Genomic DNA, 18,860 nt, shown 5'->3' with positions numbered 1-18,860 from the left:
CTGTGTGTGTGTGTATGTGTTTACCTCTCAGTTAGGGTTGTCAAAAGTATCGATACTCAAAAAAGTATCGATACTAAAACGTTGTATCCGGATACAATACTCATTTTCAAAAGTATCGATACGATCTAGAGTGCAGAATAGAGGACAATACAATTTTTTGGTCTTTTTGAGTCATTTTGTATCTCTTTTTAAATAATTTTGTGTCTTTTTTCAAATAATTGTGTGTCTTTTTTTAGTAATTTTGTGTCTTTTATGGTATTTTTGTCTTTTTTTAGTAATTTAGTGTCTTTTTTAAATAATTTTGTGTCTTTTTTCAAATAATTTTGTGTCTTTTTTTAGTAATTTAGTGTCTTTTTGGTAATTTTGTGTCTTTTTTTAATAATTTTGTGTATTTTTAAAATAATTTTGTGTCTTTTTTAAATAATTTTGTGTCTTTTTTAAATAATTTTGTGTCTTTTTAAAGTCATTTAGGTTTTTTTCTGTCATTTTGTCTTTTTTTAGTAATGTTGTGCCTTTTTGTGTCTGAAGTGTGTGAGAAGAAGAGGAGGAATATCTTGATTAGGGCTGAGGCTATAGAATATTATGGTAATCGAGTATTCGATGCACTTTCTGAACACTGTGTGATTGAATAATTCTGTGCACTTTTCAGTTTCAGACTTTTTTTTTGTAACAGGTGCAGCTGCTGAGAATACAGCGTTTCAACAGTGTGATGTTCATGTTAACTGGTTTGGCTAGTGTCATTTAGTTTATTGTTATGTGTGTAAAGCATAGCCAAGGAAGGAACACTTAAGTTATTGTTATTTTTTTTATCAAGCTTGCCTAATATTGTGCACAGCATACAACCTCAAAATATTGTTCTAATTGTTTTTATTTATTGTATTTATTTATTTTTTGTGTCCAAAACAGTGTTATTTCGGCGAGAGAAGAACAATTTAACCCAATCATTGATACTAATGATGATGAATCAATAAATCAATACAGTGATTGAATATGAGTCCAATTGCATGTTTCCTGCTTAGAAATAGTTGAAATCACAAGAAACTGCCAAAATGAAAAGAAAAAAGTTGAAGTCACATGAAAAGAGTCAAAATGACCCAAAAATGTTGAAATCACGCAAAAAAGGCCAATATGAGAAAATAAGTTGAGGTCATGAAAAAGTATTCAAAATGAAAAGAAAAAAGTTGAAGTCACGAGAAGAAGTCAAAATTGTTATAAAAAAACGTGATAACTATATTTGGGTTTTACAGGGTTAAAACATGGCCGCTTGTGTCCAACAGCGTTATTTCGGCGAAAGAAGAACAATTTTTTTCTCTACCTCAGACCTGAAGCTTGTTATCATAGTTGCAGTTTCTTTTTGCACAACTGTTTCTTATTATAAATATTTAACCTGTGGTTCTGTTCATTTTTACATGTTGCATTTTTCTTGTTAATAAAAATATTTCAGTTAAATTTTGGGGTCTTTGTTTGTATCCTAGTGGTATCAAAAATGGTATCGAGTATCGAATATTTTCCTGAGTATCGGTATCGAGTTGAAAATGTTAGTATGGTGACAACCCTACTCTCAGTATGTGATGTGCATGCATGTTTGGATGGTTGCACACATCTACGTGCTTGTGCACGTGTGTGTGAGAGTGTTTACAGGTGTGTGTGTGTGTGTGTGTGTGTGTGTGTGTGTGTGTGTGTGTGTGTGAAGGTAAACAAACTGACAGAAGAGCACCAAAGCCCTGTAAGTCTGTGTCTGTTTGCAACATGTTTGATTTCAAGGCTGTTAGGAACAGGAGCATCAGCCAGGTTTAAAAGTTCATCTCCGCTAATTACAAATCCCATCTGAGAAATCTGACAGCAGTTTCACTTAGGCAAACTCAATTACACGGGCACATGTGAGAATTCTCACTCTGGATGAATCGTATCAAGGTATCACTAAAGGTATTAACGATCCCCAGAAGAGCTGAAATAGAAATAGTCCATGCCAATTTCTCAGGTTCACAGATGGGTGATCTTATTACCATAATATGTAAGCTGATTCAGCCTATATGAAACAAAACACTGATGATGGGGAATGAGGAGGCAGAAGAGAAAGCCCTCACCCGGAACGTAATCTGATATTCCAGCAGTCTGCTTCGAATAGAAATCCTAAAAAAGCGTGAACTCACCGACAATGTCAGTTTGTCAGATTCTCTCGCCGAGCTTTCATTTAATGCTTGTTAACAACTCATTATTTCCCATTTGCAACACCGAAGGCCAGACATTGCAGCATCACCTCGCTCACAAAACAGGTTAGAACCAGGGGAGGAAACACAAGGACAACACGGATCCACCAGCAGGCCTGAATGGAGGTCAAGGTAACCAGGAGGTAATGTATGCCTGAGGGCAGGTATTTTTGCACCCTTTAGCTTCCATTTTGTGTTGCTTTGTGGATCTAATACATCAATTTATTAGTGAAAGTTACTGCAGTAAAAGTCAGAAAATGTGTTAATCTCGACCTGGAAAGTAAGTAAAGCTGTCAGCTAAATTTAGTGGAGTAAAAAGTACAATATTGATCTAAAATCTACACATAATGTACTGAAGAAGTGTTAACATTGGCTGAGACTCAATTCCAGAATAAATATATATATATATATATATACACATACATGATACATGATTCCTGTTAACTTTCACTAATAAACTGATGTATTAGATCCATAAAGCAACACAAAATGGAAGCTAAAGGGTGCAAAAAAAGTCACAGATGAGAGAAGAATTTTAGTCTTGGATATAACATTTTGAGCTTTTTGCAACACTTTTACTTCAGTAAGTTTTGAAAGTAGGACTTTTACTGTAGTGGAGTAATTTAACAGTGTAGTAAAAGTACTTTAACTGCAGTAAGGGATCTGAATACAGCATTTCTTCTTTCTTTCTTCTTTATCATTTTATGATTCCTGTTAACTTTCACTAATAAATTGATGTATTAGATCCACAAAGCAACACAAAATGGAAGCTAAAGGGTGCAAAAAGAGATGCAACACCTCCAGTGACAAGTCACAGATGAGAGAAGAATCAAAGTCTTGGATATAACATTTTGAGCTTTTTGTGACATGTCCACTGCCCTTTAAAGTCGTATATGTACATACTTTATAATCGCTGAAACAATGAGAAACGTTTACAAAAATATAATAATGTTGCTTAAGTGGCTTAATTTTTATATATATATTCTGGAATTGAGACTCAGCCAATGCTAACACTTCTTCAGTACATTACTTGTAAATTTTAGATGAATATTCTATTTTTTACTCACTTTTTACACTAAATTTAGCTGACAGCTTTAGTTACTTTTCATGTTGAGATTTAACATAAAAAAATATAATTTTAGACATATTCTTTTATAAGTTAAACCTCATAAAAGTATATTGAGTAGTATAAATAAGCCCTGTCTTTACAAAATTAAAACACTGCTTACATAAATGCATCCGTACAAATAATCCAATAATATGTTAAGAATATATAAAACAATTTGAGTGGGGCCATTCTGCATAATACTTTTACTTTTGAAACTTTAAGTACATTTTGATGCTGATACTTTTGTACTTTTACTTCACTAAGTTTTGAATGTAGGACTTTTACTTGTAGTGGAGTAATTTCACAGTGTACACTTACACTTTTACTGCATTTCTTCTTTCTTTCTTCTTTATCAGGTGTGTGTCTTCTAAAAACATCACACACTTGCATCAAAATGCATCAAACTCTGACTGAAACTTACTGAAACTAAGTCTAAAAATCTGCCAGAATATTTAATGGTCTGTCAAGGGGCAAATGGATTTGGATTAGAAAAAAAAAAAAAAAAGGTTTTGGCACGATAGAGCCAATTAATCCACGTTGGATAGGCGTCCAGACAGAGTGCCTGTCAGCAAAAATTGAGGCATCCTGGACTGAGGCCAAATCCTGGTCTAATGAAGGGCCCCGGGCCAGGAGCCTTGTTGATCACTGATCACTGCCATGACACCACTCTGAATTCTGAATCGGCCCCAACTCATCCAGCTTATATTTTTTTTCACTTTGATGTACTTTTAGCACTTTAAGAGCAAAGCTAAACATAACTACACTGTAATTAATTATTCTGTAGCCATTTCATTTTCCTTAATATATTTGATTAAATGTATTAAATATAAATGCGTCCTTGATTTTGAGGCAGTTGTTTAAGTAACTTTAGTATAAAAATGTTTGAGGTACAATCTACTTATTTTGATCACGTTAAATATCATCTTTATGTGTATGTAATGCGAAATCAAGAGAATTTTGAATGAATCCAACACAATAGAATAAGTCTGTTTTTAATTGACAGGCACTTCCTGTTAAGTTATTAACTCAACTTGTAACATAGATAGATTTAATTAATATTGCGCTCAATCTGTTGCCTCAATTTTATTGAGTGGCTATTGTTTATCTTTCTTTACAGTGTACACTGTAATTAATTATTCTGTAGCCATTTCATTTTACTTAATATATTTGATTAAATGTATTAAATATAAATGCGTCCTTGATTTTGAGGCAGTTGTTTACGTAACTTTAATATAAAAATGTTTGAGGTACAATCTACTTATTTTGATCACATTAATCTTTATGTGTATGTAATTCTAAATTAAGAGAATTTTGAATGAATCCAACATAATAGAATTAATCTGTTTTTAATTGACAGGCACTTCCTGTTAAGTTGTTATTAACTCAACTTGTAACGTAGTTAGATTTAATTAATAATATTGCGTGCAATCTGTTGCCTCAATTTTATTGAGTGGCTATTGTTTATCTTTTTTTACAGTGTACACTGTAATTAATTATTCTGTAGCCATTTCATTTTACTTAATATATTTGATTAAATGTATTAAATATAAATGCATACTTGATTTTGAGGCAGTTGTTTACGTAACTTAAATAAAATAAAAATGTTTGAGATAGAATCTACTTATTTTGATCACATTAATCTTTATGTGTATGTAATTCTAAATTAAGAGAATTTTGAATGAATCCAACATAATAGAATTAATCTGTTTTTAATTGACAGGCACTTCCTGTTAAGTTGTTATTAACTCAACTTGTATCGTAGTTAGATTTAATTAATAATATTGCGCTCAATCTGTTGCCTCGATTTTATTGAGTAGCTATTGTTTATCTTTTTTTTTTTACAGTGTAAGATAAATCGGGGATATGTCAGACCCACCATCTTTATTTGATGATTTTGGACATGACATCATCATTCAGTGGTGTTTCATGCACCCCATCCCTAATTGTCATTTTAATTGGGAATGTGAGGCTGTCAGTAAATATTGGAGCCACTGTTGTTCGGCCTGACTAAGCTTTCCAAGCCGGCCTGAGGGCAGCGAGCGGACTGACTGGTGTTAGCTGGTAATTCAGCTCACTGCTGTGTGTGTCTTCGCAGTGGACGTGGTGGGACACTTGGTGGCCGTCCCTAATTAGACGTCCCTCGCAGCTGACTGAGATGGAATATGACAGTGGTTCATTAAAGCATTGTCCTGGTGATGCCTGCGCGTAAATGCTGGCCCGGCTGGGGGCAAACTCATTAAACAGCAAAGTTGCTTTTCATCAATTGACTGGTGGTTCAATATGACAGTGTTAACTGAACCAAAGCACCGCTCTCTGCACTTAATCCCCGAGTGAGATGAGAAACAGTGCCGTCGATAGCTGGACGCTCACATGTAGCAGGCTGATGAAAACATTTCAGCAACACGAATTCATGAAAAAGTTTCTGCAGCTGATGTGACTTAATTCTGGGTTTTCTGATTGCGGTATTTCAGAGTATCTACGGCTGTCACATGTAGTGCTTTAATGACAAAGTTTGCTTCAATTTTTTTAATTGAGATGAATAAAAATAGCAATAATCTTCACACTGCAAAAAAAGGCGTGTCTAAAAACAAGATAAAAACACTAAATCTGAGGGAAATGATCTTGCTGCATGGACAGATAATTTCACTTGACAAGATTTCTTAAATTAAGATTATAAAATCTAGAAATAAGCATGTTGAATGCTTAAAATAAGAAATTAACTCTTAAAACAAGATAAATTATGTAACACTTCTTAATCTAAATGTTTCTTTATTTTGGTAAGAAACAAGTAATTTGCAGTGCACTCTGCTCGAGCCAGTTCATCGCTTTAATTTATCTTGTTTTAAGAGTTAATTTCTTATTTTAAGCGTTCAACATGTTTATTTCTAGATTTAATCATCTTAATTTAAGAAACCTTGTCAAGTGAAATTATCTGTCCATGCAGCAAGATCATTTCCCTCAGATTTAGTGTTTTTATCTTGTTTTAAAAAATTGCTATATTGCAGTGCATTATGACCTTTACTAAAATGCTGCTTAGAAATGTATTAAGCAAAGCATAAAACACACATTTTATGTTCCAGGCACAGCACACAGAAATAAGGAGTATCTCAAGAAAGGTTATACTGATAACGCTTTGCACATAACTACATATTTGAGGCCAAGCAGATGAAAAACTGAAGCACTCTTTGTGCTCCAATTCAAGGCCACGGGCCCAGGTGGAGATAGAAACTGATGAACACTAGACAAGAAACAGAAGTGTGCTGTTAGCTTTTTCCTTCCACAGGGCGGTGACCGGAAGCTGGAGCACCAAGAGGCTAGGACTAGCCTGCATGCCAATAAAATAGGTGGACCGAGTCTAAACCATGGTGCTGCCCCAACAGTTTTAACCAATCAGATAGTCACATTCACATTATAAAACTCTGTGTAAAAGTAAGTTAGGCATCCTTTTCTGGGAGGTGGTTACAGCTAACTGCTTAGCAGCCTGTGATTTCTGAACAGAGAAGGTCCATGTACATGCTCACTCTTTCATTGTTGTCTTAAATCAGGGGTCTGCAACCATTAAGAGCAAAAGAGCCATTGTTGGCCAATAAAGAGTAAAAATGTCAGAATGGAGCCACAAACCCTATTTCTAGTCTTACAATGAAGATGAAACGGCATACTTAGTCCAAATCACCCTACCAACATTACTAATAGGTCATAATGAGCGTTTATTAATATGATTTTGTCAGAATGCAATGCGGGCCCAAGTGCAAATTTGTAATTGAAAGTTTGCCTAGCTAGGCAAAACTCAAAAGTTGACTTGAAGTAGGTAGAATTTAGAGTTTAAGGCACCAGGGTGTGAGCTTTTGCAAGCAATGATGCACATTTTAGTTGATTAATAATGCCGTATATAAACTACACATTTTTACAGTTGAAGAACTGGGCCGACAACAATGATAAATGAGAAATAACCGTTTCATTATGTTTAATTTTTTTTTTATTACAGTGACAGAGAGCCACTGCTTAGGGCCTGAAGAGCCGCATGTGGCTCCAGAGCCTCAGGTTGCCTGCCCCTGTCTTAAATAAATAGTTAAAAGGATTTTACTCTATATATTATATTATATTATATACTGTGTTACCAGCAATATGTGGATGCATTTGGGTGACGCATTTCTTCATTGCAGTGAGCATGAGTGCAGTTGATTCATTTGAACATATGTAACATTTGAACATGTCACGTGTTTTAACCAGTTTTTTTGTTTGTTTGTTTAGTTTTGACAGGTCTATCATAATGAGGCCTTAGCAAAGGAAGAAGAGGTGAGATGTTGATTCCCTGCTGCAAAAAACTCTCAGGAAACAGAATCAAAAATCTAAAAAAAAGGCTTGCCAGGCACAAATGAAAAAAAAACAATCCGGTCCAGACCAACCTAAAACTTCTTATATAATGTATCTAATAAGTTGTGTAGGTGCAAGACTTACAGCTACGTTGATACTTTTTCTGTTTTGGCACATTGACTGCAGATTGCATCAGTCAGCATCGTGCAACGTGTCTGTGAACATGTTGAACATGTTTACCTCTGTCACATGAAATCGTAGCCCTTAGGAGTTCAGACCAATAACAAATAAGAACAATTAATTATTAATGATTCAAATGCTGCTAAACTTCCTCCTTTTAAATCGAATAATAAAGTAATTACTTTCCCAATTTCATTCAATATTCTTGTTTGTTCTTGAAAAATACAGAGGTGAAATGATTGCTGGCTTACTATGTTAAACTGATTTGGCTTAGTGTTACAGTTGTAATAACTCCGTTAAATAAATAATATATCATAAATATCTTAGGTAGAAGTAAAGATCACAGTCACGTTACACTGCTGGTCAGTGTTGGCTTGTTTGACCACAAAAGTGACCTTTTGCTTACCTCAACTATGAACTTGTAGTTGCCTAAACTAAACCAGACCTTACTTATAAAAGTGGCACGCATTAATCATTTGCTTCATATTAAAAGGTGATGACAAACTTATTTTATATTTAGGGAGAAAGGCTTGACAATCCTTGTTAGTACGAGACAAATTCCTTCTCTCTTCATCATGATTGTTGATGAAAACAGGTTAAAATCAGCTCGATGACTTAATGTCTGCGGCCTCACCAGACTGTGGTGTAAACACAGTTATATTAGATCAGGGGTGTCAAAATTTGGCCCGCAGTGTAATTTTATTTGGCCCGCAAGGCAATACCAAATTATTATATTATTATTGTAAATTAATGACATTGATGTGTTTTTTATTTGAAATTTGATTTTGCATGTCTGCACTATTTACTTATATTTGTATGTTTATAAGCGTTGCTGGTTCCATATTTAATGTTAAAGCAAAACATGTTTGGTATATATTAAAAGGTTTATTTGTTCAATGTTGGCCCGCGATTTTATTCAAGTTTTAAATTTTGGCCCATTGTGTATTTGAGTTTGACACCCCTGTATTAGATCATCTGGAATAATAGTTCTTCTCTAAAGCATGCGACTCCTCCATCTGAGGCTTGAACCCAAACACAGTGCAACTGAGCACACACACGCCCCTACACGAGTTCATGCTCAACGAGTCTGCTTACAGCTGACTTTGAAATGGTACGAATGTGTGAGAGAAAGGAGAACAGGCAGACAGAGAGGGGAGGAGACTACTAAACACGTCTGATTCAGCGCAGATGTCAAGGGGGGCTGGACGTACCCGATTCAGCCGTTCAGCCTTGAGTGCTTGTTTGCTTTGGATAATGGCCTTCTATACACCTTTAAGGAGTTTGAGGCGAGTGCTTAACCTCTGTTGCTGCTCTTTTGCTTCTCTCTAAGTGTCCTGGGCCATGGCTGCTGTGTTTTAAAGCAACAAAGCAGTCAGTTGTAGCCAAATGAAAGGAACAAATCCAGCCTGATGTACTCTGTCTGGCTGCAGTGAAATATGACTTCACAGAGACAGAACATATACATTGACCATGGCTGTTGTTTAAAGCAGTAGTTCTCAACCTTTTTGAGTCGCGAGCCCAATTTAACATGCATGTTGTCCGCGACCCCCGCTCACTGAACAGAATCTCACACGCACAGTTCAGATCATACAAACTCAGTTGATACGACGGATTTTGGACAAATAATGACGCAGACAACAACTAAAACATCTCTCTGACCAAAATGACATAAAATGCAAAATGCATAAAATTAAGCAAGAAAGGACTCAAATTGACCACAGAATGAGAAAAAATGACCACAAAATGGCCCTAAAAATAAACATGATAACCAAAAAAAGACAAAATGACAAAAAAGACATAAAATTACCAAAAAAGGAAACAAAATGACTAAAAAAGACACAAATTGACCACAAAATGACCAAAAAAGACACAAAATGAACAAAAAAAAGACCCAATATGACCAAAGAAAGACACAAAATGACCAAAAAAGACACAAAATGACTAAAAATAAAACACACAATGACCCAAAATAGACATGAAATGGCCAAAAAAGACTAAAACACATTAACACATGAACAATGACTTCGAAAATGATTTGGCGACCCCCAGAAACCATCTCGCGACCCCAAATGGGGTCGGGACCCCAAGGTTGAGAATAGCTGGTTTAAAGGACAGAGCATACGAAGGGAGGATATCTCAAGGACCTAAGTGGTAGGCTGAGCCTGCACCTCCTCCCAAATCCAGGAAGTCTGCAGAGCATTAATCATACCATCACAAGTTCCCACCCACACACACACAAAGAAACAGATACATCTTTCAGCAGACACTGCAGAGGACTACACAGCCCTACGAAGTCTAACTGCAGTAGCTACGCAAAGGGTAAAACTGAGAAAAACTGCTTTAAAGTTTTCAACTGGCCAGCCAAATTAGTTATATGTAGATAAGTGATATGACGCTTATTTCTACATGTATTGATGATGTCATTTTTATGCTCAAAAATCATGATTTATTTCACCTTTGACCCCAAAAATTTAGTCATTGCATTGCTGTAGAAGGTTCTAATAGTAATTTTTTCGAACAAAAATGTAGTTACTGCAGTTAGACTTTGTAGGGTAGTACATGTTAGCAGGAAGAACTTGTGTTATTGCTGCTTCCTGTCCTTATGGCAATGGTTAATATCAGTTTGCAAACAAAAAATATCATTCCTCTTTTCAGATTGTTTCATTTAAACTGTTTGCAGAAGCCTGAAGAACTTAAACTATTCTGATTTCAGACTGCAAAAGCAATAATTAGAGAACTGTCGGGAAAAAACATTTTTATTTGCGTTTTTTTTTTCTTCTATATTGGTAATCATGTCGCTAATCATCCCCCTAAGATTTATCTTACACTCCCTTATGGGAACCACCTCCAATACAAGTAACCACAGACACAAGTAACCAGCATGTAAAGGATTTAAGGAGACTAAAGGCATCAAAGCATAAGCCAAATTAATTAGAATTAGTTTTTAAAACACAGGTGTAGAAAGAAGAGGTTCCTAAATATGGGACACAGCTTATATAAACACTTTTCTGAACTCCTTTTTGCAAATATGCACTTTGTTAACTCCATGACAGTTTAAATGGACCATCTGGGACTATCCAGAGGCTGATACTGACACTGTCTTCTCACATTCCTGTTTATCTCTGTGCTGTCAGCTGTTAGATAACTTTTCACTTTTCAGGTGAAGCAGATTCCTCAAACTTCTAAATCTGTCACAATCTCCAGCCAGGGGTGACTGGTCTCCCTTTAGAAATGACATTACAGGGCCTTGTAGAACCTGATAATGTAATAAATTCCCGATAATGTAATAAAAATCTGCACTTGAGTCCATTGAAAATGTAATAAAACCTGATAATGTAATAAATTCCTGATAATGTAATAACCCTGATAATGTAATAAAAATCTGCACTTGAGTCCATTGAAAATGTAATAAAACCTGATAATGTAATAACTTCCCGATAATGTAATAAAGTGCATTTCCCAATAATGTAATACACTTTTTTTTACCAATAATGTAATAAAGTATTACATTAATGGGAGGTTATTACATTATCAGGTTAGCCTTAATTTCGCAAGTCCTGATAATGTAATAATTCCCCAATATTGTAATAATTTAACAGCAGACCACCCATTACTTGGGTTCAAGTGGTGATACTGTGTAGGCAACTCTAGCTCAAGAGCTCTAGCGCCACCAACAGGTCAAAGTTGAATGTTTATTAACTTTTGACCCGTTCGTCCGTTTTTCACAAACGAGATATCTATGACACACAAATGCATTCAACAGCTTCTTGAAATCTAAAGGTGCTTGGTGTTATACTTTATTACATTATTGGTAAAAAGTGTATTACATTATCGGGAAGTTATTACATTATCAGGTTTTATTACATTTTCAATGGAGTCAAGTGCAGATTTTTATTACATTATTGGGAATTTATTACATTATCCGGTTCTACAGGCCTTTGTACAGGCAGCAAAATACGACTCATATTTATGTTTTAGTCTGTCCTGCACGGCTATCTTGCTGATGTAGTAATTGTCGCCATGGTTGCACATTTATCTCCTGTTTAAACTGTCTTTTGTAACGCCTAACCAGGAATTTTTTTGCCCTAAACCTAGGTAAGTGATTTTGTAGCCTAAATACACAGAAACTGCAGCCTTTTTAACAACCGCGAACCGTACCTGTTTGTATAATGACATGTGTACTATTTTTAGAACGCTGCGCTCCATACCTGTGTCGTTATGGCAGGTACTGACAAACGGTCTATTCTGTCGTTTCGGTTGGAGATCTTGTTGGCCAGGACTCTCGCATGTTATCGAGATAAAGCTTTTCTTTATCATCACCTTCCCTCTAATGACATGTCGGACTAATATTGACCTCGTCCACAGTTGTGGCTGCTTTCCTTGGGAGTACAAGGAAACGGATGGCTTTTAAATCTGTAATTTATACACACTATCTCTCCGAGCGCGTGTGTGAGAAAGGGTGCAGTGTGCATCCATGTGTGCACTTCTGAGTGTGCCTGCTCTTATTCAAACAAAACTAAGCCTGTTTCATTGTCAACAGAAAAGATAATGTCACATTAATGACAGAACATAATGTCGTCAAATACATGTAAAAACACACACCACTTGAGCTGCAGCCATGGAGACATGCAGGGGCTGTGAACCTGCAGACTTTAGGAGCCATTAAAGCCTCTGCGTGTGTCTGACTGTATGCATTTGCATGATCTAAAGCCCTTTACAATACTGGGCAAGGGCACTGCATTAGTGCCATCTAGTGCCGTCAAACCTCAGCCCTGCATCAAGCAGACCCATCATGAAATGTAGAATAAAACATGACTCACTTCAGATGGTTCAAAGTCAAATTTCTGCACTTTGACTGACTGCTGCACCTCCATTGATGCACAACATGGTCTAAAGTGACCCGACTTTGACCAGAATCTCACACGCACAGTTCAGATCATACAAACTCAGTTGATACGACGGATTTTGGACAAATAATGACCCAGACAACAACTAAAACATCTCTGATGACCAAAAAATTACATAAAATTAAGCAAGAAAGGACTCAAATTGACCACAAAATGAGAAAAAATGACCACAAAAAGACACAAATTGACCAAAAAAGACACAAAATGACCAAAAAAAGACACAAAATGGCCCTAAAAAGAAAAATGATAACCAAAAAAAGACACAAAATGACAAAAAAGACATAGAATGACCAAAAAAAGGAAACAAAATGACCAAAAAAAGATACAAATTGACCACAAAATGACCAAAAAAGACACAAAATGACCAAAAAAAGACACAATAGTGACCCGAGTTTTTATATTCTCTATCTTTGCAATAAATCAATTTCATCATTCAGTATTGCAGGTTTTCCTCAATCAACTTGTTTTTGATCATCATACATCCTAATTTTTTATTTTCATTTCTTACTTTTTGAAGAAAAACTTTTTTTGTATCACTACGCTGCTAACGCACAACATGGGTCAAAAATGACCCGTATCCATTTTCAATGTTATTTCTTGTAAGGCTGCATGTTTCTATTATACATCTTTGAAATAAATGTATTTTTTAAATTATTAGTCCAAGTATTCAGTATAAGTACAGTACAAATTATTATTATTATTATTATTATTATTATTATTATTATTATTATTATTATAGTATTAGGTCATTTAATTTTAAATCAAATGTGGATGAATGGGTCATTTTTGACCAATGTGTGTAAACTTGATGTAATAATACAAAAACTATTTTTCTTTATAAAGCATGAAAGGAAAAATGGATATAACGATCTGTTGTAATGAAAAAACATATTCAAATAATACTTGGACCATTCATTCATAAAATAAATTGATTAAAAAAGATAGAGCACAGAAACAGCCAGCATGAAATAACATGGGAAATTAATTCGGGTCATTTTTGACCCATGTTGTGCATCAAAGGGTTAACAGGCAGATTTCTCTCGACCGAATGTCTGTTTCTGACTTAGAAGGAAGAAAACTGTGATTTTAAGATAAGTCTTTGCAGCATAAAGGTGAACTCATGTACCCATCTTCAATCACATTGTTGAACAGAAGTTGTTTTTGTGATCAAAGACATATTTGAGGTGACCGGTGCAATCTGTGGCATGACTCCTCTGATTGCTGTATCCTTTCGAGCCTCCCTCATTCAAACAATGATAGCTCCACTCAGGCTAGAGGACTATTGACATTGACAGGACTTGAACTATATTCTACTCTGTTATAATATTAAAACTGATGACGGCAATTTGTAGCCTGAATATGTGTATGTATGTGTGTGTGTGTGAGAGATGTAGAGTAAGGGAGTGTGCGCTTGTGTGCCACAAAACATCTGCTTTGACTACAGAATCCCTCCTCCGTCTGCCCTTTAAGAGGAAAACCAGCAATTTGTTGCAAATGAGCTAAGTCAATGTGATCCCTGCGAGCATCTGGAAAGAGGAAAACAACTCCTGGACGGAAACACTTTCTCTCTCTCGTGCTGGACCTGAATAAGTGATACTAATGATAACCCTGTCCTCATCGTTTGCATGCTTAAAAAACAGCGTTCACATTTCCTGACACGCAAAGCATTTCCAAGGTCAAGAATGAACTGTTAACCCGAAAATTCTCTCCAAAGCAATAGCAGTAGTGAGACATGGTTATTAGCACAGCAAGAACTATGAGGAAGAAAGTGGAGGTGGATGGTGGGCTGTTCAGTACAAAGAATGAAACTTAAACACAGCAGAATATGGTTTGCATGCTGTTGACATCAGCCACTTTAAAGAAATCTTTTCCTGACCTTTACAAGAAGTTTAGTTGCATGTACTTAACCAAAGTCTAACTACAGAGGTTTCAGATCACACAATGTTTATGGTGAAAAAATAGTTTGAGTCATCTGGAAGGTAAGGATCAATTTTTTTGTTAGATTGGATGAGTATGGTGGCCAGGAGGGATCAAGCTAATTCAAAAGCTGTTGTGAGCAACAACAAATGTTGATTAACGGGCAGTCCGTGGCCTAGGGGTTAGGCATCGGGCTTGTAACTGGAGAGTCGCTGGTTCGAATCCCAGTACTTACAGGTCTAGGACTGAAGTGCCCTTTAGCAAGGCACCTAACCCCCCTGCACAGCTCCCCAGTGCTACCCACTGCTCCTTGCATGGTTAAATGCAGAGGTTGAATTTCCCCATTGTGGGAGTAATAAAGTAATCTTCTTCTTCTTAACAGTCCAGCTATTATTGACAGTGGATTATGCAACAACCTACAACCAACAACGAACCTAAGGCCCGAGACACGAGGACGCTTGCGGGTAAATTCGACAGAATATTTTATAGGAAGTGCCTTTCGTTTAGACGGTGACGGCGTTTTTGGGGCTTAAAAATGCTAAAGTCAGAAACCACCCTCCAGAGTGTAAAACTGTAATCCGCTCCACCGTAGCGTGTCCGTCTACACTGCCAAGACACAAAACTCTGCTCAGATCTGCTCACGTCACGTACGCGTTTACGTCACAAACATGCTCCAGTACAGGGAAATAAACAAACATGTGGGATTATTTCCATGCGTGGGACCTTCAAGCTGCTCTGGCAGCTCTAATAAACTTACAGGAGTCTTTCCACCAAATGTACAGGATATGTACAGATAGTATTAGTGATCAGAGAAGGATCTGTAATTACCTCTATCACATTTAGGATGCACCAATTGGTGGGAGGCGAGCCAGACGGCTTTGGACGAGACCTGGGAGATCTAGTGGATGGTGGAGAACTTTGTGGAAGGAGTAGCTGATGAAAATGTGATAGTGTATCACAGCACCACCTTAGCCGCCTGGCATGCATAACCGATCGAATTCCACACACTTTTGCGTCACCGTATGCAGCAGATTTCCTCCTGAAAACGCTCGTCTAAACGCGGAATAAAAAGTGAAGACGCGACGCCACTTTTGCGTCTTCTGTTCAGACCGTCATCATGTAAATGTAGCCTAAATGACAGAATAGACCGTTTGTCAATACCACCCATAACGACACATAACAGCGTTCTAAAAACAGCACACACGTCATTATACACACACGTTTGGTTCGCTGTTGTAAAAAAAAGACTGCAGTTACTGTGAATTTAGGTTTTCAATTTTGTTTTCAAATTCAGTTAGCTTTAATTTGTTTTAGAGTGAGTTTGCTGGTTTTTATTTTTATTATTTGGAAAATGCTTAGTTTTAGTTTAGTTTTTATTAGTTTTAGTGTTCGTTTTTTGGTAATGGGGTATTTGTTGGGTGCCAGATTCAAAAAAGTCCCAATAAATGTTGCCTTTATTTCCTTTGTCTGATCCATCTCAGCCCCAAGAAGTTTATTAAGTCATAAAACCAGATAGATTAAATAGATTTCATATCAACCAAAAAGTTTTACATATGAAACAAGTTGACAAAGACGAAAACGAAGGACATTTTCACTATAATTTTAGTGAGTTAGTTTTGTAACCACAAAATAAATTTTTAGTTAGCTATCGTTTAAAAAATCTAATTTTTATTTTTATTTCAGTTAACGAAAATGTTTTTTCAATTCTAGTAGTTGATTTCTTATGTTCCTCCAGCATCTGTCAGGACTCCTGTAACTTTTATTCTGCCTCTCGACACTGAAGGTGGGCAACATGTGGCCCTGCCACTGCCTGATCTGATAGAGTGTATGAACTGTCCAGATGATGGATGCCAGATCACTTCTGGGTCTCAAAGGATGCTAAAGAAGTTTAATTCACTGTAAGTCATCTCCCAAAATATCTGCAATATACCTTTCTATAGTTATATATTAGACATCTGAGATCTCCAATAATCAGGAAGCAAATATTAGTGTACAGTATGTCTGTGTTTGCGCTGGTGTCATACCCTCCTCAAAGCTCCTAAACTGTACTGGAAGTTTGTTTTGAGATATTTTGGCACAAACATGAGTGTTTGGAACACAGTGAACTTATGGATTGACAGAAAAAGATGGATAATGCTGCAGGAGTGATTTAAAAAACACTCTTTTGACATTTTGACAGTTTTTCCACCTTTAACGCTTGTTATTGTGCACAAACGCTGTAGCTGCCAAACTATCAACTTTCCTTTTTCGTCATCAATGTTCAACACAGTTTGACAGATGGTTTTAAGAGTCCAAAAGTCCATGGAAGTACACATCAGCTCTGGAGGGCATGCAGGGTCAGCATTTGCTTTCTGGGCAGCTTCTTAGCTCCGGTACATTGATGATAATCACAACACACAGAAAACACTAGTGGTGTGTGTGTGTGTGTGTTTGGGTGTGTGTGTGTGTGTGTGTGTGTGTGTGTGTGTGTGTGTGTGTGTGTGTGTGTGTGTGTGTGTGTGTGTGTTTGTGTGTGTGTGGGCCAAGACTCAGGTGTCCTGGTGGCAGGATACTTACAATAACATGTTCCTCGGAGAGGGTTGCCAAGGTAACGGTTCTCTGAGTCACATCTGGAATGACACAAGAAAGGAAAGACAGGCAGAGAGGGAGAGACAGAGAAGAAGAAAAGAAGAAGAAAGAGAAAGAACAAAGGCATTAGCATTCAACAGGGGTTTGGATTTTACAGAGACACATTTTTGTGATAGCGTGTGTGTGTGTGTGTGTGTGTGTGTGTGTGTGCAGGTGGGTCCTTGCTGCAGGTATTGTCTTCCCCCAGCTCTGTGCGAGGTGATTTCCCTCGACAGTCCTGTCTAGTCAGAGCTGCTCTCTTTTTCCCCAGAGGGGCTCTCACACACATGGACACACACACACACACACGAGGGAGAACACCTAAACGTCCTGAAGTGTTCTGCTGCTCAAACAGATTTCATGCATCTGCAGGAACATCAGATGGTCACCAGCTTGAATATGCGATGCAGCTATGTACGTACATGTTGAATAATGTCACAGAAGAAGAGGTTCCAAAAAACAAAAATCTATTAAATGCCAAAATCGCCTCTCACTGTTAGCATGCTGGCAGCTGTATTTAAATTCAAAGCAAACAGTAATGACAAACAAATTTATCAAAAACAGCCAACTGTATAAACTCCTCAAACACTCTAATGTTGATCCATATGCTCATTGTGCAAAACATCCCTGCTTTGCCAACACGTTGCTGAATATGAGTGGAGCTTATAGTATATGAGTAGGCAATTAAATCAAATTAAAACCCTCTGGAGTCATCAGATCACATGACTTCTTCATGACATCACAACATAAAAAAGTAGCAGCGTGTTTTGTGCTGTCAGCTTCCCTCTAAAGTTCTGGTTTCAAACTCCATGTCTGTATTTGTTTGATGATGATGATGATGATGATGATGATGACGATGATGATGATAGGCCAAGTAAAACCGGAGAAAAGGTCAAATATGTTGAGTATAAAAATATAGAACAAGATGTTTTAATCGTTTAAAATTCGTCATTGAGCATCATATGTTCGGAAAGTAAAATTAAAAAAAAATCTGATTTTGTGCTTTCTTTTGTGTTTTTTGGTTTCATATTGTTGATACAGTAAGTCAAAGTGAAAAAAAAATTATCAGTTCATATGAGGTTGTGCTGAAAACGATGACACCAACATGGCATGGTAAACAGTTTAAGTGAAATATACAGGCAGAATGAAAACAACTGAAAAACAACACTAGTCCAATCCAAATTCAAACCAAAGTGTCACAAAATTTACTAATCCGTTGCTATATTCTAACTTCAAAAGCTGTGCTTGTTCTAATGATTATTGAGTAAAAACTCTGTTATAAACCCTTAGTAAAAATGTCCCTGTAAGGTTTGTCACAGCACAGCATCCAACAGGGAAGCAGCTGGTCTGCACTGCCCTACAAAGTCTAACTGCAGTAACTACATATTTGGTCAAAAGTGAGTTTTAGCTAAAAATGAACTTCTTGATGTCTGTTTTATCTTGTGAAAAAGTTTTAGATTTCAATTTTTCTTTATTTCAGAGAAATAATTATATAAAAACCACAAAATCCAACTCAATACCAAGCAGTAATTGCACTTACCACGGTCTGCTTTTGATATATATACTTGTTTAAACATAAAAATAATATAAATTATACGTTTATTTGAAAGGGAAATT

General features: G+C 36.4%; 1 protein-coding gene across 1 annotated transcript in view; it reads right to left on the bottom strand.

Moving 5' to 3' along the window:
* The window catches only part of atrnl1a (attractin-like 1a), a 380,138-nt gene that overhangs the window by 187,600 nt on the left and 173,678 nt on the right, over positions 1-18,860 (bottom strand). The window contains exon 22 of the mRNA XM_059359919.1: positions 17,193-17,245. Within this exon, the coding sequence (XP_059215902.1) occupies positions 17,193-17,245 (53 nt within the window). The remainder of the gene's footprint in view (positions 1-17,192; positions 17,246-18,860) is intronic.

This window comes from Centropristis striata, chromosome 20 (assembly GCF_030273125.1).
Source record: "Centropristis striata isolate RG_2023a ecotype Rhode Island chromosome 20, C.striata_1.0, whole genome shotgun sequence".
Lineage (NCBI taxonomy): Eukaryota > Metazoa > Chordata > Actinopteri > Perciformes > Serranidae > Centropristis > Centropristis striata.
This window is presented reverse-complemented; position numbering and strand designations above follow the sequence as displayed.